Source organism: Neovison vison, chromosome 6 (genome assembly GCF_020171115.1).
Source record: "Neovison vison isolate M4711 chromosome 6, ASM_NN_V1, whole genome shotgun sequence".
NCBI lineage: Eukaryota > Metazoa > Chordata > Mammalia > Carnivora > Mustelidae > Neogale > Neogale vison.
Window position 1 is genome coordinate 173,587,207 of NC_058096.1, and position 25,851 is coordinate 173,613,057.

The 25,851-nt window shown below is 36.4% G+C and overlaps 1 protein-coding gene and 1 non-coding gene across 3 annotated transcripts in view; both read left to right on the forward strand.

Moving 5' to 3' along the window:
- The window catches only part of RAD18 (RAD18 E3 ubiquitin protein ligase), a 100,027-nt gene that overhangs the window by 44,436 nt on the left and 29,740 nt on the right, over window positions 1-25,851 (forward strand). For both annotated transcript variants that reach the window (XM_044253103.1, XM_044253104.1), the window contains exons 7-10: window positions 940-1,124; window positions 9,864-9,940; window positions 11,235-11,295; window positions 22,118-22,255. In XM_044253103.1, the coding sequence (XP_044109038.1) occupies window positions 940-1,124; window positions 9,864-9,940; window positions 11,235-11,295; window positions 22,118-22,255 (461 nt within the window). The remainder of the gene's footprint in view (window positions 1-939; window positions 1,125-9,863; window positions 9,941-11,234; window positions 11,296-22,117; window positions 22,256-25,851) is intronic.
- Window positions 18,126-18,311, forward strand: LOC122910846. Its single transcript, XR_006385281.1, has one exon. It is a non-coding gene; the product is annotated as a U2 spliceosomal RNA (small nuclear RNA).

Genomic DNA, 25,851 nt, shown 5'->3' on the forward strand with positions numbered 1-25,851 from the left:
ACTTCTATTCCATTTTAAGAAGTAATGTTTCTTAACTGGTTTTTTGGAGGGAGCAGAATGTCTTTTCATAGGGCTTTGTTATATTAAATTGTAGCTTAGTGCTTGTCAGTGTATAAATTATATAAATAAAATGAAGAGACAGACGGTGCTTGTAATCCTTATATATTTGTTAATATAATTAATTGAAGTTGAAGAGAACAAAACCTTCTTGTATTTCTTGCTGTTGTTTTCAGTCATGTTCTTTGAAGATGATGCCATAAAAATATTATCTTCCTGTGAACTTTCAGAATTCTTTTTTCATTGGCAGTAATGAATTGGTTAAAACTAACCATCCCAATGCATCTTTTATTTAATCTAGAGCTTTTGTACAATGACTGCCTATACTTTAAGGAAGCAGTTTTGCCTGTGGATTGGCACTTTTTCTAAAGCAGCTATATTCTTAAATCTGTAGTCTAAATCTCAATAGTGTATGTACTCTGATCAACCCAGGTAACAGTTTTTTGCAGAGATTTTGCATGGAAAACACTGGCACATTTTGGGACAAAGATGCTTTAAAGCAATGGAGAACTGAGGAAGTCTATGTAAGTGTGGTTCTGAAGTGAGATTCTCATAGCATTTAGTGCACAAGCCTTCCATGGGTGTTCCCAAGTCTGCATCTTTAGGCCTGACATCTTTCTGAGACCTTTTTCTCTAAGTTGGCTGCCACCTAGACCTCGGTATCTGAATGTGCTGTGGGCACCTCAGATGCATCATGTCTAACACTGTCAACCTTATTTGCAAATTTAATTCTTCTTCTCTTTCCCATTTTTATCTTAATGGTTCTGCTATTTTCCCAGTCACACTGGTACTCCATCAGAAGGCCAATTAACTGTTTTATGTGGAGAACATTTGATAGTTCACAGTAACTCTAAGTGATCTCTTTTTTCCCCCTCTTTTTAGTTCTGTTCACAAAAGGAAGCCTCTGCCCAAAACTGTATATAACTTGCTCTCAGATCGTGATTTAAAGAAAAAGCTAAAAGAGCATGGACTGTCTATTCAAGGAAATAAACAGCAGCTCATTAAAAGGCACCAAGAATTTGTACACATGTACAATGCCCAGTGCGATGCTTTGCATCCTAAATCAGGTAAACTAATAAAGCAATGAGTTCTTATTTTCTGGTTAAAGCAGTTTTGTGTACCTCAGGGATTATAAGTCATAGAACAGAATTTTAATAAATACAATTTTGATAATAGATGGGACATGCAGATGTGTTTCTTCAAAAGGTACTTAGTTATACTCTGATAAGCCTTTCTCCCAGCCAGTCTCTCAGTCACTTTCTCTCTCAGAGGTAACCACTGCTGCTGGTTTCTTTTGTGTATCTTTCCAGAGATAGTGTGGGATGAAGAGTTGATCTAGAGAGCCATGTTATAATCCCAGTTTTGCAGCTTTATGACTGGGAAACTATGGGCAAGTTACTTATTCTCTCACTTTTCTCATCTATAAAATAAGGGTTATAATACTGCATACTGCATAGTGTTTTTGAAAGGAATAAATGAAAAATGCATAGCCCCATACCTTAGCAAGTAATTAGCATTCAGTAAATGTTATCATTATGATTATTAATTATACACAAACATATGTCCTTGATTATTGTTTGGTAAAAATGTTAGTATTATATATACACTCTTAAATGATTTGTCCTGTTTCATTTAGCCACACACATATTTTGGAGTTCTTTGAATTATTAGTATATAAAGAATTACCTAATTAAAAAAATTTTTTTTTAAAGATTTTATATATTTATTTGACAGGCAGAGATCACAAGTAGGCAGAGAAGCAGGCAGACAGAGAGGGAGAAGCAGGTTTCCCACTGAGCAGAGAGCCCAATGTGGGGCTCGATCCCAGAACCCCCGGGATCATAATCTGAGCCAAAGGCAGAAGCCACTTTGACCAGTGAGCCATCCCGGCACCCCAAGAATTACCTAATTTTTTAAAAACAAATATAATATGCAAACAGAAAAATATACAAATTGTATTGTTTGGTGAATTATCACAGTGTATTTCACAGAGGGAAAATACCTCTGTTACCACTTTTCAGGTCAGAACCAGTGTCCCAAAAGCCCCTGTGCTCCCCACCTCCAGTCACTACCACCTTCATTCTCGTAGGTGATCACCATCTTGACTTCTAACAGTAGGGATTATTCATTTTGTCTGCTTTTGCCTATATTTTATCTTTATGTAAATGGAATAATAAATAGCTTATCTATTCTTTTGAGTGTGGCTTCATTTGTGCAACATTACGTTTAGAAAATTCATCCATGTTTTCATGTGCAGGTGTGATTTTTTTTTCATTTTTGTTGCTGTAGAGTATTCCATTGTATACGTATTTCGTACTATTTTTCCATTCAGTGGTTGATGGTTATTTGGATTTTTTCTACTCTTTGGCTCTTAAGAATAATGCTGCTGTGAGTAATCTTTTTTATTTTTTGATGCACCTATGCACACATATTTTGGGGGTATATATCTAGTAGTGAAATAGTTATATTTCTGCAGCTGTTCAGTTTTCATGAATATAGCAAAAAACTCAGTATGAGGGTGCTTTTTTCCCCTCTCATTTAGTTCCTTTTTTTTCTTCCTTTCTTGTTTTCATTTCTACTAATGTGCACTTTCATCAGGAGGTTCAGAGAGTTACAGTTTTTTTCACATCCTTGACAACATCAGTATTGTCATTTTTCCTTTTTGGCTATTCTGGTGGGTTCTTGGTAGTATCTCATTACGGTTTTAGTTTGCATTTCCCCAATGACTTACAATGTTTAGCACAATTTTTTTTAAAGATTTTTATTTATTTGTCTGAGAGAGAACGAGGGGTTGATGGGGGAGGCAGAGGGAGAAGCAGGCTCGCCTCTGACTTCATTCAAAACATTTAAGTTCTTAATTGTACTATTTAATCTTTTGCATTTTGCCTTTCGTTAGCGCTTTCTATGTCCTTGCCTACTACAAGATTGGGAAGATCTTTTGTTTTCTTCTGAAAGTTTTTTTGTTTTTGCTTTTACATTTTGACCTAGATTTTACCTGGAATCTATATTAGCATATATTGTGAGGTAAGGGCAAGATTCTCCTGTTTTTCCATATGGATAGCCAATTAATGCAGCACCATTTATTGAAAAACCGTCCTTTCCCCACAAAATTGTCAGTACATCTTAATTGAGAATCAGCTAACTATGTATGTGTGGATCTTGGACATTATTTTGTTCCATTAAGTCACATTAACCCTTTTATCAGTAGTGTGTTGTCTTAATTATTTTATGAGTAATTTATTTATTTATTTATTTTTTGTAAAAGATTTTATTTATCTATTTGACAGACAGAGGTCACAAGGAGGCAGAGAGGCAGGCAGAGAGAGGGGGGAAGCAGGCTCCCTGGGGAGCAGAGAGCCTGATGCGGGGCTCGATCCCAGGACCCCAAGATCATGACCTGAGCCGAAGGCAGAGGTTTTAACCCACTGAGCCACCCAGGCGTCCCTTATGAGTAATTTATAATAGATCTTGCTGCCTGGCAATGTAGTTCTTCTAATTTTGTTTTTTGAGATTGCCTTGGCTTTTCTAGGCCCTTTGCATTTCCATGTAAATTTTAGAATAAGCCTGTAAAATTTCATCAAGAAACTAAAATCTGCTTGGATTTTGATTGGGCCTATGTTGAATCTGTAATCAGTTTGGTATCAAAGTTGGTATCGGTACACTATTTGAGTCTTTCAATCCATGAATTTGGTTTAACCCTTTAGTTTTTCATTTCTCTCAGTGATGTTTTATTTTTATAGTCTTCAGTATGAAGGGCTTTTTTTAAAGACTTATTCATTGGTATTTGATGTTTTTGATGCAGTTATAATTGGTGTCTTGTTTTAAAATGTCAATTTTTATTTTTTTGTCACTGGCATGTAAAATGTAGCTAATTTTTATACATTGTCTTATATCCAGCACCTTGTTATTTATTCACTTTTTATGTGTGCATTTTAAAATTGGTGCATAATCATCCTATTATTTTTTAAAGATTTATTTATTTGGGGGGGTGCAGCGGGGAGGGGTGGAAGGAGAGGGAGAGAGAGTCTGAAGCAGAGTTGACACTGAGTGCTGAGCACCACAAGAGGCTCGATTTCATGACCCTGAGATCATGACCTGAGCTGAAACCAAGAGTTGGATGCTCAACCAACTGTGCCACCCGTGTGCTTCTATAATGCATTTTTTTTTACTATGTATAGTTAGATGAGTTTTGACAAATGTATGCATAGTCATCTAGCTATCATTTCAGTCAAAATATAGAACATTTTCTTCCCCAGATATTCCTCTGCCCTTTTGTAGTCATTTCCCTCTTCCTTACACTAAGGCCCTGAAATATACTGATCTTTTATGTTTCTCTAGTTTTGCCTTTTCTAAAATGCCAGTCAAATGGAGTTATACATATTGTACATTATGTAGTCTTTTGTATCTGGCTTCTTTCACTTAGTGCAGTGCTCTTGAAATTTACCCATGTTGCATTATCAGTAATTCACTCATTTTTATTGTCAAGCAGTGTTCCAGTTTTGGCTATTATGGATAAAGCTGTGATGAACATGGGATTACAGATTGTTGTATAGCCATATGTTTTCATTTTTCTTGGATAAATACCCAGGAGTAGACTTACTGGGTCATATAGTAAGTGTATGCTTAAAAGTAAAGAAATTGCTGAACTGTTTTTTTTTTTTTTAAGATTTTATTTATTTATTTCATAGAGAGAGAGAGAGAGAGATCACAAGTAGGCAGAGAGGCAGGCAGAGAGAGAGGGGGAAGCAGGTTCCCTGCTGAGCAGAGAGCCTGATGCAGGGCTCAATCCCAGGACCCTCAGATCATGACCTGAGCCGAAGGCAGAGGTCACTGAGCCACTCAGGCACCCTGCTGAACTGTTTTTCAAATGGCTACACTATTCTTCATTGTATGAGAGATCCACTTGCTCCACTTCCTTGCCGACACTTAGTATTTCCAGTCTTCTTAATTTTAGCCATTCTGTTGGATATGTAGTGGTATCTCCTGATGAATGTATGCCTATGTATTATATATGTATGTACACATGTAAATCCATTTATACTTATATGCATTAGAAATTATGAGGACATACTGAACCTGTGTTTACAGTCCAATCTGACAGAGTTTTCCTTACCTTTCTCTCTTACATATTTATATTTCCCTTTCTCCCCCCCCCCCACAGAGAGAATTCTCCCTTTAGTAGCATCAGCACACTTACTGATTTGTTCAGTTTTATTGCACAATTAAAATAGTTTTAAAATTGCTTCATCAATACTACTACACCATGGCAAAACAGATCTACCTATGAAAAAGAATTCAGGATATTTTCTAGTTCTCTCTCCCAGGCTGCTTCTCCCCTCCTCCCTTAGTTAGACTGAGGGTATGCAGTCAAATATGTGGTCATAATTTCCTTTTTACCTTTCTCATTGTGACTTGATTTTTTTTACTGAAATACAGTGGGGTTCATTTGTTTCACTTTGTTTCTAATTCTTGTTACTCAGTTGTCCCTTCTAAGACATTAGTAACTGAAATATAACAATTAAACTACTTTAAAAAGCTGTACTTTTATAATGGACCACTGGCTGTCATAAAAATATTACATACAGTAGCAGTTTTATTTTCTTTTGTTTTGAGAGTGCTCCTAATTATTCTTGAAGCATTTTTAAAACAGTTTTTAATTTAAATTCAATTAATTAACATAATGTTTTATTGGTTTCAGAGATACAAGCCTGTGGTTCATCAGTCTTATATAATACCTAGCACTCATTGTATCACATGCCCTTCTTAAAGTCTATCACCCACTTACCGCATCTTCCACCCTCCTCCCCTCCAGCAAACCTCAGTTTGTTTCTTATGATGAAGAATCTCTTATGGTTTGTTTCACTCTCTGGTTTTGGCTTGTTTTATTTTTTTTTTCCTCTCTTCACCTATGATCCTGTGTTTTGTTTCTTAAATTCCACATAGCAGTATACTCTTTTTTTTTTTTTTTTAAGATTTTTTTTTTAAAGATTTTATTTATTTGACAGAGAGAGACAGTGAGAGAGAGAAAGAGAGAGTGCATAAGTAGGAGGGCAGCAGAGGGAGAAGGGGAAGCAGTTTCTCCATTAAGCAGGGAGCCCAATGTGGACTTGATCCCAGGACCCTGGGACCATAAATGGAGCTGAAGGCAGATCCTTAACCAACTGAGCCAGACAGATGCCACCAAAACTAGGATTTTTATAAGTGTTATTTTCATAAAAATATTAATTGCATTAATTTTTACCAGTTTCTGTTACACAGTATTCCAAAATATACAAAGAATAATACTCATATGCCATAGCAGTGTACTCTTGAAGCATTTTTATGATGGTAGCTTTAAAATTCTTATAGTTTCAAGATTTGAGTCATCTCAGTGTTAGCATTTGTTGATTGCCTTTTCTCATTGAAGTTATTTTCCTGCTTCTTAGTTGATAAGTGTTTTTATTGTGTCCTGGACATCTTGACTGTAATATGAGATTCTAGCTCCTTTTAAAATATTCTACTAGAGCACGCAGTCACGCTGTTAAGGTTTAGCTTCAGATCCAGGCCTCCTTCTGTGGACTATGGTTCTAATGACAATTTAGTTTTCAGAACTCTTTCAGTGTTGTTCAGGTCTGCTTCATTTAATTGCTACCTGGGGGGGCACTCAGAAAACCTGATATTCCATATTGTGGTTCAGTTCTCAGACCTTTTTGGCCTATTAATTTATTTTTTTTTCAAAGATTTTATTTACTTATTTGTCAGAGAGAGAGAGAGAGAGTGAGCAAGCACGCACGCAAGCATGAGCAGAGGGAGCAGCAGTCAGAGGGAGAAGCAGGCTCTCCGGTGAACAAGGAGCTTGATGCAGGACTTGATCCCAGGACCCTGGGATCATGACCTGAGCCGAAGGCAGATGCTTAACCGACTGAGCCACCCGGGCATTCCTGGCCTGTTAATTTTAGGATATTTCACATATGAGTGGGTCAGGAATGTGTTTAGGATTTGCTGTGCAGGTTTAAAGGATGGTTTCCTTCAGGTTTTTTCTCTTTGAGATCCTCACTCCAATCACTGTTAGGGGATGAGGTTGCTACCTGCTACTGGTGGGTGAGATAGAGATCTAGGTTATTCACTAGGTCTTTACTGGCACAGTGTTCCTAAAAGAAAAAAGCTGTCCCCAGTCTTCCTGCTACTGCTGGGGGAATTAAGGGGGTAGAATCCATACTCTACACTTATTCTCTGATGATACTTTGGTGGGCAGGAAGCATCAGCAGTGTTTAGTTGGACTAGATCAGGTATTATCAAAAAGTTTATTGGTCTTCTCCTTTCATAGTCCTTTGCTAGAACAAAAATTGGTTTCTTGGAGTTTGTGTATGTGTGTGTGTGAGAGAGAGAGAGAGAGAGAAAGAAAGAGAGAGAGAGATGGTTGATGATGCTGGGTTGCAGGCTTCACCAGTGCCCAGTCTGGTATATATAGAAGATAAAGAGAAAGCCTAGGGAACTCATCATCATGTTGTTCTTTAAATTCTGAGACCCTTAGGCAGTCCATTTTCCTCCTCCTATCTTTCATAGTTCTCTTACAATTGTCTCTTACTATATTACATCTAAGGGTTTTAGTTATACTTAGGAATAATATGAAGAGAGGTATGAGTCTTAGCTCATCTTCAGAACTAGAAGTTCTTGTTAATTTTTAATTTCTGTTCTAGGTGCAAACATGTGTAGAAATGTTTTCTTAGTGAATTAACCCCTTTGTCATTATATGATTTCCCTCTTTTTTTTTTTTTTTAAGATTTTATTTATTTATTTGTCAAAGAGAAAGAGAGAGAGAGCAAGAGAGCACAAATGGGGAGTGGCAGGCAGAGGGAGAAGCAGGCTCCTGTGGGGGCTCCATCCCAGGACCCTGGGATTATGACCTGAGACAAAGGCAGACGTTTAACCTACTGAGCCACCCAGGCATCCCTGTAATTTCCCTCTTCATCCCTGGCAGCATTCATTGTTCTAAGGTCTGTTGTGCCTGATATTAATATAGCTATTCTGTGTTTCTTCTAATTAGTATTTACATGACACATCTCTCTCCATACCTTTATTTTGAACCTATGTCTTTTATTTAAAATGGGTACTTTGGGGGTGCTGGGGTGGCCCAGTCAGTTAAGCATCTGACTTCAGCTCAGGTCATGATCTCAGGGTCCTCGGAGGGAGCCCCACATCGGCTCCCAACTTAGCATGGAGTGTGCTTATCTCTCTGCCCTTCTCCCTACTCCTGCTCACTTTGAGTAAAATTGAAGTAAAAAAATAAGTAAATAAGTAAAATCTTAATAAAAAAATAAGTAAAAATAAGTAATAAAATAAAAAGGATTCTTTGCTGAAAGCATGTAGTTTGTTATGATTTTTAAATCTAATATGCATTTCTATTATTATTGCTTTTAGATCATTTACATTTAATGTAATTATTGGTAATAGTTGGCTTTACAGTTAAAGTCTTTCTAATTGTTTTTTGCTTGTTTTATCTGCTTCTGTTCCATTTATTTATTTATTGGTTCTCTTTCGGACTGAGTATTTTTTTTTTACTAATACATTTTATTTCTTTGGGTTTATTTTCTCTTTATAGAAAGTTTTAGCGGTTGACCTGCAGTTTGTACTAGATACCTTCGAGTAATCACAGTCTACCTTCGAATGATATGCTTCATTTGTAGTATAAGTACCTAACAACAGTGTAGTCCCAATCCCTAATTCTTTGTGTTGTTGTTATGAGTTTTACATTTTTACCTATGCTGTTAACACAATAATCTTGTTTTCCTTTAAAAGGACAGTTATCTTTTAGAGAGGAAAAAAAAAAAGGAAAAATATATTTTGTATTTACCTTCATTTTTACCATTTCTAGCATTCTTCATTTTCTCTTATAGGAAGAGATAAAGAAGACATAAATTTCTTGTTTCGTATTTCCTCTGCTTAAGCAACTTCCTTTAATGCTTTTGTGGTATAGATCTGCTAATAATACACTCTCTGTTTTGTTTGTTGCAGAAAATCTTTATTCCTCCTTCACTTTTGAAAAATATTTCCATTGATAGAGAATTCTGGATTGTCAGGATTTTTCCTCTGTGCTTTTAATTTATTACTTCATTGTCTTCTGGCTTGAATAGTTTCTGATGAGAAGCATTATATAATGCTTGATTTTTCTTTATGTAATATACTCTTTTTCTCTGGCTCTCACAGATTTTTCTCTGTCAGTGTGTATATATGCTATTCTTGTATTTTTGTTTTGTTTTGTTTTTGCATTTATTCTTCTTAATGTTCCTTGAGTTTTTTACATTTGTGGTTTGATGTCTTTTTTTAAATTTGGCAAATTCTGGCCACTAGGTCTTCAAATATTTTTTCTCTTCCCCTTTCTTCCTCTTTTGGGATTTCTATAACATATATGTTAGACTTTTTGTTATTTCCATAGTCTTAATGCTCTGTATATAAAAGTGTATATTTATGTTTAGTACATTGGAGTTTGAGTGGATATCTGCTAAGAATTGGATTCACATTAACAAATTAATTTTCATATTCCATTGGGACTGCTTTTTATACCTCTGTACTTAAAGGAAAGAGCAAAATTACTCTTACGGTTGTCTTCAACTATTCTGCATGTGTAAGAGTTCAATGTTTTATTCCATGTTATTTTTGTAATCTTTTATTTTGAAATAACTTTGGACTTCGAGAAAAATTATAAGAATAGGACAGGGAGTTCATGTATACCCACCCTTTACCTTTAGAGTTAACACCTTATATATCCATAGTATAATGATGAAAACCATGTAATTAACATTGGCTGTATGTCCTTATTTTAACAGCTGCTGAAATAGTTCAAGAAATTGAAAATATGGAGAAGACTAGAATGCGTCTTGAAGCTAGTAAACTCAATGAAAGTGTATGTTGATGGTCTGTTTCATTATCTGCGTAGAAATGATGGAAAGAAAAATAGAGTGCCCCCCCAAAATTAAAGATTGCCAGAATTAAATCTGTTCAATAGGAAATATCCTGGAACACATTTCCATTTAATGTATTATTGCAGCTTATTTTTAGCACAGAATTCTGTCCTTTAGCAATCTTCTAGGACAAAATACAATTATAGTCCTATGGAAAAAGCATATGTCTGTACATCTGGTGACCTTGATATTTGTCCTTTCTCTGCTGATTGTGTTTGATAAGCTCTTTAATATCTGTGGGCCTTAGGATCTTCGTCTGTAAAACTCAGGAATTGAACTATATGATCTCTAAGATCTTCCTTTAGCTCTGGCATTCTGCATTTCTATGATTATATTGATGGAGAAATTAAGTAATTGTAAAACTTTATGAGGATTGAGTATCTGTTGAGCTTATTGAGGGAATCAGAGACTTAAAATTCTTCACTATTGCCTTCCTCTAGCTTGATGGTCCAAAACTTGAGGAAAGGATACCAAAGAAGAAAATAGTCATTGTGTCCTATGACACTGGAGGAAGTGTTTGGGGCTCTCCCAAGTAGACTTTTTTTCCTAGACCATCGGTAATGTGTCTGTAAGGAAAGCTACGACCTTAGGGAAGTAAGTTTATAATCAGATAGTAGAAAAAAAATGAGATTTTCATTGACTTTATCATTACCTATGCACTAACTATAAGATGGAAACTATAACGAATCCTATAAGTAGATTTCTGATCTTTTAAGTCTAAAAATTTCAAAAGTGGAAGTAGAAATTTAAAACACTAAAATCTTACACTGTCATATTTTCTTTATATGTTCTTTTTCCAGTAGACTTGGAGAAGTTAGGTTGGAAAAGGTAGAAGACAAGCAAGAAAATCTGCCTTATTAATGATCTGCTAAATGCTTTTTCAGTCATGTGGTTTCAAGTGTTACTTGTTGTATTAATGAATGTGAAAAATTAAATATTGAAAGTAGAAATTTAATTGATTATTGTGTTAATAGTTCATCTTAGCCTTAATCTGTATATTAGTGTTGCATTTTCTGCACATGAGAAAACAGTAGTGAGTGAAAGGTATACTTATTATGCTATTTAAGGGAAATCCACAGGAGTTATTCTTCCTAGGTTTATATATAACAGAGATAAAGAGATTATTTTCCCCTATTTTAAATATCCACATTTGAGATTTTGTATTAAAGTTTGTATTACTAATTTTTGTTTCTGTCATATTTTAAATTTTTAATTAATTTTTTTGGATTATTTTAGATAATGGTTTTTACAAAGGATCAAACAGAAAAGGAAATAGATGAAATTCACAGTAAATATCGTAAGTTGTGTGACATTTTCTTTTTTTACAGAGAACTTGGGTTGTAGATTTTCATCTTAAGTAATTTTTTTAAAGTAAATTTTTATAGTAATGTTTGATATAAACCTTTTAAGCAACTTAAGCCACTGAATTTTAATTGAGTTTTTATTCATTGACCTTTTTTGTAATTCTGTGTGCCTGCTTTTTGATTTCTAACATTCTTTGAGCTTATCACTAAGCACTTTGCAAAATATTAATTAGTTGCTTTCAAAGCATCTCTGTGAAAATAAAATGGAATTAAAATGGAAACGTTCCTGGGACACCTGGGTGGCTCAGTTGGTTAAGCAACTGCCTTCGGCTCAGGTCATGATCCCAGGGTCCTGGGATCGAGTTCCACATCCGGCTCCTTGCTCGGCAGGGAGCCTGCTTCTCCCTCTGCCTCTGCCTACCTCTTTATCTGCCTGTGCTCGCTCGCTCTCTCTCCCTCTGTCTCTGACAAATAAATAAATAAATAAAATCTTAAAAAAAAAAAAAAAAATGGAAACGTTCCTGACTTTCTATCCTGTTCTCAGGCCACTCATTGACAACACTTCTTTGAAGAATTTCAGCACTTTTGTGGCTTCCAAATTTGTGTCAAAAATATTTTTCATTTTATCAGTTATTACCAACTTCCAAGTTACTTCCTTTTCCTTATTAAGCCTTTGTATACATCTTTTCCAGGGTCAGCGCTTTAATGTTTTTGTCAGTTTGGTAGCTATATTGCTTGGTTGGTTGCATTTTTAGTTTAAATTTAAGTGCCTGACAAACAGGTATTTAATAAATATTTATTGAATTAGTATTCAGCATGTGATATGTTTAAGTTGTGCTAAGAGAATTTTGTTTTCTTCTTTTAGTTCTTGGGCTTTGTGTAGGTACAATAGTGATCTGTTTGGGGTGGGGGGAATGAAGTACACAGGCCCTAGATACAGGTCTCATGGCCAGTGCCTTACTAGAGTAGGAAAAGAAGCCTTGAGTATTCGTGGACCACAGACAGAACAACAAAAGTCACTTTTATTCTCTTGTTAGAAAGTGTGATGGGAGCCTCCTTAATCAGTTTTTGGGAAGTCAGTGTGATTTTTCTTGAGACAGGAGATTGAGACTATCAAATGATCACTGAATTGCCAAAAATAAGCCCTGTAAAAATAAGGAAACCAGAAAATCTGCTTTTAGAGAAAGTAATTTAAACCACTAAAAGAATGATACCTTACAACACCATACTGAAGAAAATGTGGATTAGATTTAGGCAAGAAAATATACAACTATCTATTGCTTTCCATTTACAAGACCAGTGCTCTAACCCCTGAGCTATGGAGCCTCCATTTACATTTCTAAAAGAAAGTCTAACTTTACTAGATACATTGTATTAAATTAATGCATTTAGCCCTAAAATAAACCTCTGTATTTAGTTAAAAAAAATACATGAAATGGACAATTTCCTTGAAAGATACAAATTACTGAATTGTATTCAAGAAGAAGTAGATAAGCAAATTGAATTTGCAGTCTGTGAAGCAATGCCAGGTCCAAATGCGTTCATTGGTGAATTCCATGAAATTTGTAAAGAAGGTAGTATTACCAATTCCATACATATTCTGCTAGAAGATTGAAATGGAAGGAAAACTTCTTACCCCACTTTATGAGGCTGAAGTTTCCATGAAACTACAAACCAAAGACAGTATAATAAAAGTTCTTACTAGTATTCCTCATGAACATGGATACAAAAATCCTTAACAAGATTTTAATAAATTAAATCTAGCAATACATATAAAGGATTATACATCATAATCAAGTGGGATGGATCCTAATAAGGCAAGATTGTTTTAATTTTAGAAAATTAATCATTGTAATTCACTGTATTAAGTGACTGAAAAAAAACACTCAATGATTCTCTAAGTAGATGCAGAATAAGCATTGAACACCCATTAATATTAAAAACTCGTACTAAAATAGAATTTCTTCAATCTGATAAAAATATCTATAGGAAACCTACAACTAACATCATAATTCATGATAAAATAGTAAATACTTTTCTTCTGATTAGAAGCGAGGTAGAGGTGTTCATTCTTACCTCTTTTGTTTAGCACTGTTCTGTAGGTACTAAACATTGTGAAGAAGCAGAAATAAATAGGATACAGATTTGAGCAGAAGGAGTAAAACTTTATATTCATAGTCAAGATGATCATCTTTCATAGTTTGAATCATAAAAGATAAAGCTTAAAGAAAATATGATAAATTATATTTCAGTAGAATTAAACCTTTACTCTTTAAAAGGCAAATATGAAAATGAAAAATCAAGCTAAGGATTGTGAGAAAATACTGTAAAATTTATATTTGACAAGGTACTAGTGTCTATGTTCTATATTCTATATATGTACTATATTCTTTAGAACTCTTACAATTCAGTAAGGTATATGCCATACTGTTTTTACAAGAGCAAAAGATTTAAACATTCTTCAGCAAAATAGGTATTCAAAAACCAAATAAACACATGAAAATATATGGTTAGTCTTATTAGTCTTTAGGAAAATATAATTTTAAATGAAACAATACTACCAAAAAAATAAATAATACTATGTAGTTATTTTAACTGAAAAAAAAACCAAGAAAGGATAATACCAAACCATTGGTCAGGATGTGGAGCAAATCAGATTTGATGAGATATAATTTCCAAAAAATAAAACTAATCAGTTGTAATGAACAATTTGAAGGATATTATTGACAAATATAGCAGCTTATTCATATTATCCTAAACTAAGAACAACCTAAATATCCATAAATACATTATGATACAGCCATATACAATGGAACAATACTTAATAAAAAAGAATTAATGCTACCCATAGGATTCAACATGGAGGGATGTCAACAACATTGTTGTTAAAACACAAGGCAAACTGCATCCTGAATGACTCCATTTATATGAAGTTCTAGAAGAGGCAAAGATTAGTAATGAAACTAGATTGGTACTGCCAGCTGCTGTGGCTGGAGGAAAAGGGGGTCACGAAGGAACTCTCATAGGTGACCTAATTCTTCTAATCTTCTGTTTCATGATTGCATTGGTAGTTACATGACTGCATATTTTTTATTTATTTATTTTTAAGATTATTTATTTATTTATTTGACAGAGATCGCAAGTAGGCAGAGAGGCAGGCAGAGAGAGAGAGAGGGGGAAGCAGGCTCCCTGCTGAGCAGAGAGCCCGATGTGGGGCTCCATCCCAGGACCCTGGGATCATGACCTGAGCTGAAGACCGAGGCTTTAACCCACTGAGCCACCCAGGCGCCCCTGACTGCACATTTTTAAAAAAAATGCATCAGATTGTTTGCTTAAAATTGATGAATTTTACTATGTATAAATTATTTCTCAGGAATTCTGACTTTAAAAACTTAGTGACAAGAGTGGCATTCTTTTCTATTTCTACAAATCTCTTTGATATCTTGCTTAATAGAGGATATCCTGAGTCTCCTGTGAGCTTCTGCATTTAAACTGTTGCCATGTGTGTTTTTTTTTTATTGAAGTATGTGAAAAATATCCAGCCTGATGAAGATAGGTAATTGAAAAGAGGGAAGTATTTCAGTAGATTTTTAAGGTGATCATGGATATTCTTGGCAAGTGTTATTTCAGAAAGGTTATTTACAATGGAATTTGAAATCTGTTAATGAAGTTTCTGTCCTCTATTGCATAAAAATCCACTGGTCTGTCATGTGCTTTGAATGGACCTTTTACCTGTGAATGATTTTGTAGTATCATATGTTGGTTATTTGGAAAATACTGACTCATTGAGTTGCAAATGTTTGCATGTTTATATTGCATTTATATTATATAATGTAAAAAGTAGCGTTCCTTAGTTTTACCACCAGTCTTTTTTTTTTTTTTAATTAACATATAATGTATTATTTGTTTCAGAGGGACAGGTCTGTTATTCATCAGTCTTACACAATTCACAGTGCTCACCATAGCACATACCCTCCCCAGTGTCCATCACACAACCATCCCATCCCTCCCATCCCCCTCCACTCCAGCAACTCTTAGTTTGTTTCTTGAGATTAAGAAACAATGGTTTGTCTCGTATGGTTTGTCTCCCTTTCTCACCACCAGTCTTATCAGAAAAGTTAAGTATGGGAAGTTGTACAAAATGGTGGATACAAGTTATCCAAAATTCTGATTTTCCTTGAAAGCTATTCTTCTATATTTGGCAGCAAATACTGTTAACTTATTTTTCCTGAAGTGACAACTTCCTTCCCTCATTTATTTTTGAGAAAATACATTATCCAAGTATGAATAATTACAGTTTGTCTACTGTTCTTTCAAATAAAAACAATGTTCATTTAAAAAGTGGCTAATTTAGCTCACAACTGAAATAATTACACAGATGCTTCTGCAGGGCACTTTGGGTATGTAGCAGAAGTGCTATATTTATAGTTCTCATTTTACCTCTGAGGTTATTAAAAAGGTACTCCTGGGTCAAAATTTAATAAGATTAATAATTTTCTTACTGCTTCATCAAGGATATTCTTTTTTTTTTTTAGATTTATTTATTTATTTATTTGACAGAGAGAGAGAGAGATCACAAGTAGACAGAGAGGCAGGCAGAGAGAGAGGAAGGGAAGCAGGCTCCCTGCTGAGCAGAGAGCCCAATGTGGGACTTGATCCCAGGACCCTGAGATCATGACCTGAGCTGAAGGCAGCGGCTTAACCCACTGAGCCACCCAGGCGCCCCCATCAAGGATATTCTTAAGTAAGATTGACTTTTTAAAAAATGGGTGGTATATGGTCATGTAGAATATAGTGATTACTGGTACAGTTCAGGATCACTTCCTTGGCTTATGCTAAGACACGGTTTTATCTACCATTACCATTGCACTGTCTGTGCAATATTTTTGTTACACATATGTCAGTGTAACAACAAAAAAATGCAAACAAAATAGGTTTTAACCTCATTTGCCCTCTGAAAGAGGCTCAGAGATCTTCAGCAGTCAACCAGTACACTTGAAATTCTGCTGTTTCAGAGTGTAGAGGATGGGTGGGGAGGCAGTGGAGAGAACTGAAGGAGTGGCCTGGAGATAGGAATAGAACTTCAAAATGTGGGGTCAGAAAATCTAGGAAAACAAAGTGTTTCAAGAAAGGAGGTATGATGAATTGTGTCAGATGCTACTGTAGAAGGTTGAGTAAGAGATGGAAGGCATCAGTACATCTCACAACTCAAGTGCTACACTAACTTCCGCAAGAACAGTTTCATTAGAGAGGAGGCATCAGAAGCACTCTATGTCGGCTGAAACATATTGGAGGTGAGGAGGTGAGACTTAAGGTGGACAGCTCTTTCAGGGAGGTTTTACTATGTCAGGGAGAGCAGAAAAATGAGGGCATAGCTGGAGGTGGGTGTTGGTGAAGGGATGGTTTTGTTTGTTTTTCAAGTTGGGAGATAACATAGTGGCTTTCAGATCTTTTTTGACTGCAGCCCACAGTGAGAATTATATTATATTTATTTTAAAGGTTTTTTTTTTTTTTTTAATGTGTCAGAGAGAGAGCACAAGCAGAGGGAGCAGCAGAGGGAGTGGGAGAAACAGACTCGCCACTGAGCAGGGAGTCAGACATGGGGCTCAAGCCCAGGACCCCAGGATATGACCTGAGCCAAAGGCAGATGCTTAACTAACTGAGCCAACCCAGCACCCCGAGGATTATATTTTAGATATAATTCATTAGATAATTTATTGTGAAATAAAAGTTTCACAAAGTAATATTTACCCTTCTCATTTTTTAAAAGATTGTATTGAGATGTTTTCAGATGATGTTTGCATTCCCCTTCCCCCAACCTTAAATGGCCCTAACGTTAGAAAAAATTATCTTCTATCATTTTTCTCTCAAAATTTCAGTGACTTTGAAAAAAATAGAAGTAGTGTGATAAATAATGTTCCAAAGCCTGTTGCTTATGCTTATCCAAACCACCCATATTGCATCCTACTTTCTGTCTCTCTCTCTCTTTCTCTTTTTTTTTTAATAAGACTTTATGTATTTAGAGCAGGGAAATGTTACAGAAAGTTCCCATATATCCCCCACGCCTACACATGCATGACTTCTCCCATTATCAACAACCCCCACCAGAGGGTACACTTGTTATAGTTGATGACCCTACATTGACACATCATAGTCACCTGAAGTCCATACTTAGGGTTCATCCTTGGTATTGGAGAGAGTTACAATGACATGCATCACTGTGATATCCTGCAGAGTATTTTCACTGCCCTTAGAATCCTTTGTGCTTCATCTGTTCATACCCTCTGCTACCAAACCCCTGGCAACCTCTGATCTCTTTATTACCTGCATAGTTTTGCCTTTTCCAGAATGTCACATATTTGCCATCATGTAATACTTAGTCTTTTCAGATTGTCTTCTGTCACTTGGCAATATGCATTTAAAGTTTCTCCATGTCTTTTCATGACTTGATGGTGCTTTTCTTTTTAGTTCTGAATAATATTCCATTGTCTGGATGTACTAATAGCTTATCCATTCAACAACTGAAGGACATCTTAGTTGCTTACTCTTTTTTTAAAAATTTAATTTAAATTTTTTTTAAAGATTTTATTTATTTACTTGACAGAGATCATAAGTAGGCAGAGAGGCAGGCAGAGAGAGGGGGGGAAGCACGCTCCCTGCTGAGCAGAGAGCCCAATGTGGGGCTCAATCCCAGGACCCTGGGATCATTACCCAAGCAGAAAGCAGAGGCTTTAACCCACTGAGGCACCCAGGCGACCCTTAGTTGCTTACTCTTGCCATTTTTGATGTACTCTGGCACTTTCCATACTACTCTTATTATCTCATCGCTTTTCGGCCTTTTGGCTAAGATCAAGTGTAGTATCTGTTCTTATCAGTTTAATATCTGATACGTCCTCCATCCGAGGACAATATATTAAATGGATTTTTGGAGCAGGGAGATGGAATAGGAGCTTGCTCCATCCACTCCACGCATCGACCTGGTATTGCACTACTCTTATTATCTCATTAAGAAAAAAAATGCTGGTGTATACCTAATTGTTTTCATAACCCACACTCTCACTTTTAGCAGAACAGTCTCAGGTGTATTTGTATGCCAGCGGGAAAGGTGCATAAGAGGAGGAAATTGTTGATGTGAGACAGGGAGAGGGTAAGTAAGCACAGGTGCTGTCTCTCTGAGACAACCTTAGTGATGGAATCCAGAGGGTAATTTAGGGTTTGGCTTTTTTTTTCCCCCCCAAGAGAATAGATCTACACCTTTATTTATTTACTTTCCAATTACCTTGAATACTTGAGGGGTACAGCCTCACACGGATTCTGTGGCCAATGGCATAGCAGGAAGGTTGCTTCGGAATTTGGCATGAACCATGCCACTGTTTCCATGAGCACGAGTTACCTTTCCTCTGATTCCTCTGGTTTTGTTTGGCTTGCCACCAGCAATCACTGTGATGTTCTTTGTTTTGTACACATAAGCACATCTCTTGCCTAGATAGAATTCAGATTCATCTCTAGCATAAATAACATTTAATTTTAAGAATAGCTGTGTGGGGACGCCTGGGTGGCTCAGTTGGTTAAGCAGCTGCCTTCGGCTCAGGTCATGATCCCAGCGTCCTGGGATCGAGTCCCACATCAGGATCCTTGCTCTGCAGGGAGCCTGCTTCTCCCTCTGACTCTGCCTGCCACTCTCTCTGCTTGTGCTCGCACTCGCTCTACCTCTCTCTCTGACAAATAAATAAATAAAAATAAAATCTTAAAAAAAAAAAAAAAAGAATAGCTGTGTGTTCCCTCTGGTTCTGGAGACCTGGCTTATAGCCAGCAAAAATGGCCTTGGACCACAGCCTCCAGAACTATTTGTCGTTTTAGGAGTCCTGTTCCCAGCAGACCTCCACAGTTTCCAAGATGGCCAGGTGTTGGCATTTAATTGCTGCAAGGACAGTTACTTCTCATCAATACAAGGAAGATAGAGCGTATGTGCTCAGATGATGGTAGTTGGAAGATGACAGGGCTCTGGTTAGAATGTTCCTGGATTTTCCCAAAAAAAAAAAAAATGTTTCTGTGTTTCAAAGTAGTGTGAGCCCAGCCGAGAAGGGAGTGTTGCAGGTCTGGAAAAGTGTGGCATGGTCATTTTGGAGAATAGTAAAGCAGTGTTTGCTAAAGAAAGGTGAGAAACTTGTACAGCAGTGTTGAGTGCCCATTTTAGGCTTATGTCATGAATTTACAGTGAAACTGGTCAGTTCAGGGCTAAATGAATATTCCCTTAGTGAGTGTTAGCCATTACTGTTACTCTCTTCTCATCCAGGTTTTAGATGGTTGGGTCTCCTAGGTGGTTGGTGAAAAAAATGCATGGGATTTTACTTTGGGAGACACTGACTCTAAACTTGTTCTGTGACTTAAAGTAGTTGAGTGAGTATCTCAGTATCATCCTTTTGGAGGATGAGTCTGTCCTATTCTTGTGACAGCCTGACTTTGGTCTTGTGTATCACAGGGTTCACAGGCAGATCCAGAGATGCTTTGGCTGTAGAAGCTTGTCTAAAAAAGTAGTTAAGGGGTGGTGAAAGAGTGAAGGGCTTGACTTGGAGAGGCGGAAAGGGTGATAGAATTCAAGTATTAAAAATCTTGAAGAATATCAGTTGGTTGAATGTGGGGCTTATTCATCAGCTTCCACAATTATCTCAGTCACTTAATATTTTTAAGAGGTAAATTCAGGGCATCTAATTAGCAGAACTGAGATTTTAAACTCTAAAGTACTCCTTGCCAGATGGCACAGCTCCTAAAATGAGGTGAAGAGATGAATGGGAACAATTTTATTAGTCATAATCTCTTAGCATTGTTCATCTTTTGAGCAGAGGTTATTGGACTCTTTGGGCTAAAGCCAGAGGAGTGGCTGCCATTTACTTTTTGGTTTCCAGCCTAGCTGTAGGGGTAATCAGATCAAACAGAAAATCTCTTTTAAACCAGGGATTTTATTACTTCAGAGGAGAAGGTCATTAAGCCTTCTTAACTCTTAATGAGATTACTTAAGCAGGTTTCTTAAGTAATTCTTACACCCATAATTCCATGTATGCAAAGGCCTTCCTGGGAGAAGACCTAGACCAGATCTGACCAAATTTCATAGACCCCACAGTGCTGGGTTACCCTTGCCTAACAGAAACCATATAGTGATGATGGTGGTCTCCCACTGACTCTGGGGAGCTGAAGGAAGTATAAAATGATTATCCTCAAATGCACGGAGTTAAATAGGACCTGAAAGAAATCACCTAGCTTGTTTCCTAGGCAGGATCTCGCCTATTTCTGAAGAGCTAACTTTTACCAGTAATTTTTATGGCCAGCCCAGATTTCTTTTGCTGGAATTTTAACCAAGCCAACATGTCAGTTTCATGGGGAGTTTTACATGTACTATACACATAAATATATTGGGATTAGGAGCAGTCTCTCCTTAATGTCCAAAGTACAGTCACATTTATAGGTCAGGAATATTGAAATCAATGTGCAAATGGAGGACTGGCTTCTTTCACAGTGGGGAGGGAAGTCAGTTTGACCCTTTGCCCTGCAGGATTTTGCATATCTGTAGACAAGAATCATTTTCCGTTGCTATTAGTTACCTACAATTTACAGAACTGTAACATAGCTCAAAGGCAATGAATGCCTGGAATCTTGGAAGGGTAGCACTAGGAAAGGCATAGTTTTCAATAAAAGCACAAATTTTTTCTTACACTCATTTATTCTTAATATTGTGCCACAGGGAAAGTGTTGGTTACTGTATGAAAATGGTCTCAAAACATGTATTATTTGAAGTATGACTCTAAAATACATTTTTACAGGATTTATGACATCATTTTGAACCATGACTTAAGTGTATGAGGGTGCTAGATAAGTCAAGTGCAACCTCAGCTGTCTGAACTATAGTTCAGGATTACAAATAGACATCCTAAAGGCTATGCTCTAACAATGCCTGGCTATTCTTTATTGAGTAAATGAATGTACATTAATAATGGTGACATTGAGATCAGGCTTACATTATCTTCAGATTATTAAAGTAGCAGGTGTTATTAAGATTGGTGTAATTACAATATCCTGAGATAAGGTGGTTGGGGGTAAGAGGTGGATGTTAGAGGGATCTTTTGGGATATTAAAAGGATCTTCGCAAGAAACACGAAGGTGAAAGGGAATCCAAATGGATATCCTTTGTTTTTATAATCCAACTTTCCTGGAGACTTCTGCTTTTATACTCAGATAGTGTTCTTCATGTTAGTACTCTTTTGTTTCTTGGGTGTTAGAGTGGTGTCTTTTGGATATATTTAAGAAAGTGGTATCTTTCGTGCTTTATCAAAAACCTTTCAGAGTATGAGGTTTGGAGGGAAAACCTATACTAGCAAACTAGGAATATCCTGTTTCCATGTTTGTACCTGAGGAAAGGAGAAGATAAGAAAGAGAGGCTTCCATGACCCCTAGCTCTATGTATTTTTCTGCTTTCCAGTTTGTAAATTTGCAAGTGATTCCCAAGGATTTTTTTTTTAAGATTTTATTTATTTATGAGAGAGAGTACCAGTGAGTAAGCGGGGGTGGAGGGCAGAGGGAAAGGAAGAAGCAGACTCCCAGTTGAGCAGGGAGCCCAGCTTGGGACTTCATTTCGGGACCCTGGGGTCATCACCTGAGCTGAAGGCAGATGCTTAACCCACATATAACTGAGACACCCAGGTGCCCCAACAAGAATGTTCTTGAGCAAGTTTGTACACGTCTTGATACTTAGTATGTCAGCCTAACAAAAATACAGCTTTTACAGTCCTTGCTTTACTGAGAAGATCTTTTGAATTTTAGGTAAAAAACATCAGAATGAATTTCGGCTTCTGGTGGATCAGGCCAAAAAAGGATACAAGAAAACTGTTGAAATATCAAAAAAAAAAGTAACAAAAGAAGAAGATGGATCTACAGAAAAGCTATTACCTATTTGCGTGGGTAAGAGACTAATTACAGTTAGTAACTAAAAGCAAATGTGTTGAATTTCACTATTTATTTTAAGTTTTTATTTATTTAACTTAGAGCATGTGTATGTGTGAGAGCAGGGAGAGGGGCAGAGGAAGAGGGAGAGAGAGAATCTCAGGCAGACTTCTGCTGAGCACAGAGCCCAACACAGGGCTTGATCTCATGACCCTGAGATCATGACCTCAGCCAAAACCAAGAGTTGGACGCTTAACCACCCAGGTGCCCCTCAATTTCGCTATTTGTTTTTAATATGAAAAGAAAGTAAAACAATGGGAATTTACCTTTTTATTGGATATCTGAAGTGGAAAAAGTATTTTTAGACATACAGCTGTTGTTGAATGTAAACTAAGTTTGTTACTGTGGGAAAAATGATTGGGAGATGCCATGGTGACAATTTTCTAAAATCTTTGGTTTAATGGTAAATAGGGAGTTTCTTACTTGTTTCAGCCTAAGGATGTTTTTTAGGTGTGGGATTTATTGCTACATATCTTCAAATATTGTACAAATAATTTATTTTTATTTATTTATTTGACAGGGGGAGAGAGAGAGAGAGAGCACAAGCAGGTGGAGCAGCAGGCAGAGGGAGAGGGAGAAGCAGGTTCCCTGCAGAGTAAAGAGCCTGACATGGGGCTGGATCCCAGAACCCTGGGATCATGACCCAAGCTGAAGGCAGTTGCTTAACCAACTGAGCCACCCAGGTGTCCCATATTATACAAATGATTTTTATTTTAGAATAGTTTTTGTTATAGGTCACTGGTATTTTGGATGGAATGTTCTGCTAAAAAGTCTGAAGCTTATAAACTTCAGGTAAATTCCCATTGTTTTACTTTCTTTTCATATTAAAAATAAATAGTGAAATACAGCATGTCCTTAATTTGGGTCCATTTTAAGTTTGAGATTAATATCATATTTCTCTTGTCAGGGCTTTGGGCCAATGAACAAAACGGAATCAGTGGAGGAAAGTGCACATAAAAATTCCTTTTTTTTCCTTTATTGTGATAAACTATATATAATATTATTCTAACCATTCATAAATGTACAATTCAGCAGCATTAAATACATTAAGAATGTTTTATGACAGCCACCACCATCCATACCAAAACTTTTTCATCATCCAGCGTAAGCTCTGTACCTATTAAAAATAGTAACTCTCGGGGCGCCTGGGTGGCTCAGTGGGTTAGGCCACTGCCTTCAGCTCAGGTCATGATCTCAGGGTCCTGAGATTGAGTCCCGCATCGGGCTCTCTGCTCAGCGGGGAGCCTGCTGCTTCCCTCTCTCTCTCTCTGCCTGCCTCTCTGCCTACTTGTGATCGCTCTCTGTCAAATAAATAAAATCTTAAAAAAAAAAAAAAAGTAACTCTCTTGCCCTTTCCCAGCCACACTCTGGTAATCACTGTTCTATTTTCTGTGTGAATTTGCTCATATAAGTGGAATCATGTTAATATTTGTCCTTCTGTATCAACTTATTTCACTAAGTATAATATTTTCAAGGTCCTGTTGTACCAAATATCAAAATTTCATTGCTTTTTATAACCAAAAAAGATTCCATTCTGTGTACATGCCACATTTTGTTTATCTCTTCATCTGTAATGGGTTTCACCTTTTGGCTATTGTGAATAATGCTCTATGAAGATTGGTGTTCAAATATATGTTCTAGTATCTGCTTTCCCTTCTCTTGGGTATATACCTAAGGATGGAGTTTCTGATTCTTAGGATAATTCTGTGTTTACTTTTTGAAAAACCACAAAACTCTTTCCAAAGTGGTTGTACCATTTTACATTCCTGCCAGCAGTGCTTAATGATTCCAGTTTCTCTATATTCTTGCCACACCCGTTCCTATTTTTTTTTTTTTTAACCATAGCCATCAAGGTAGGTATGAAGTGAATATCTTATGGTTTTGATTTACATTTTCCTAATGACCAAAAATGTTGAACTTCTTTTCATATACTTACTGGCTGTGTGGAAATGTCTATTTGTGCTCTGCTCATTTTTCATTTGGTTTGTTTGGTGGTTTTTTTGTTGGGTTTTTTTAAGGAACTCTATATATATTCTGGATATTAATCCTTTTCCATGTATATGACTTGCATATATTTGTAAATATTTTCTTGGTTGTCTTTTTGCTTTCTTCATAGTTTTTTTTGTTACACAAAGGTACTTAATTTAGATGAAGTCCAATATATCCATTTTTTTCTTTAGTTACCTGTGCTTTTGGTGTTATATACATGAAATTGTTTCCAAATTGTTCATGGAGATATTTCTCTTTGTTTTCTTCTAGGAGTTTTATTGCTTTAGCTTTTAATGTTTAGGTATGTGATCTTTTTTGAGTTAATTTTGGTGTGTGGTGTAAGGGTCCAACTTCATTCTTTTATGTGTAGATAAAGCACCAGTTTCTAAAAAGACTATCCTTTCCAAAGAGAATGCTCTCGATATTGTTGAAAATGAATTGACTGTATATGTAAGGGTTTATTTCTGTACCCTCTGTTTTACTCTCTGGTCTGTATGTCTATTCTCATGTCAGTACTATACTGTTTTAATTTGTAGTTTTATTTTACATTTCAAAGTCAAGGTGTATGAGTATTCCCACTTTATTCTTCCTTTTCAAGGTTGTTTTGACTGTTTGGGTCCCTTGAGATTCCATGTGAATTTTAGGATGAATTTTTCTATTTCTGCAAAAGTACCTTTGGAATTGAAGCTATAGATTGCTTTGGGTACTTTTGATATCTTAACGAGTATTGTCTTCCAGTTTATGAACACAGGATGTCTTTATGTCTTCTTTAATTTCTTTCAACAATGTTTTGTAGTTTTCAGCACTTCGGTTTTTCATCTCTTTGGTTAGATTTATTCCTAAGTGTTACTGTTTTACATGCTGGTGTGTTGTTTTCCACCCCCCCCCCACCCAAGTCTCCTGGTGACATTTAATAGGTTGCTGCCTGAATATGTACCTCATGCTCTTTGTGAACAACTTGAATGTGTTTGTGTTGAAGGATTTTCTTAAAAAGTAGTTTAGTTCCTGAAAAAAATCTAGTTTATCTCAGATTGGATTGGTTTATCTCAGATTGGGAGATTTTGCTTACTAGTTGAATGTCTCTTGAAAATGATTGATTACTTATACTCAGGGCTGTGCATTATATATGTATATGGCCATAAATACTGCTGTCTGTGGGGTTCAGTGAGGATTGCTGCTTCTAGGTTGTTGTACATGAATGCACGTGTCTGAGAAGGGTGGAGAGTGTGGGGGACAGGAGCACAGATAGACTAGCACAACTTACTGGGAAGTTGAGCTCTGTACAGCATCATACAATCAGTGTAATTTTTGTTCTTTGGCATCAACTTGGTCATTGAAATGCCAGTATAGGTGAAGAAGATACATGTTCTCTTAAGTAAATCCTTCATCTGTTTTTGTCGCATGTCTTCCGGGATGTTTGATGTCAGAGCCTCAGAGTGGTCTGCTCTGTTTGACGTTCTTTTCTGACATCTGTGGACAGATACGAAAGATAACGGACTTTTAGTGCGCAATAATTGTTGAATGATACTTGTCCCCCAAGACGGAATTTATATTGGAGAGGCTTA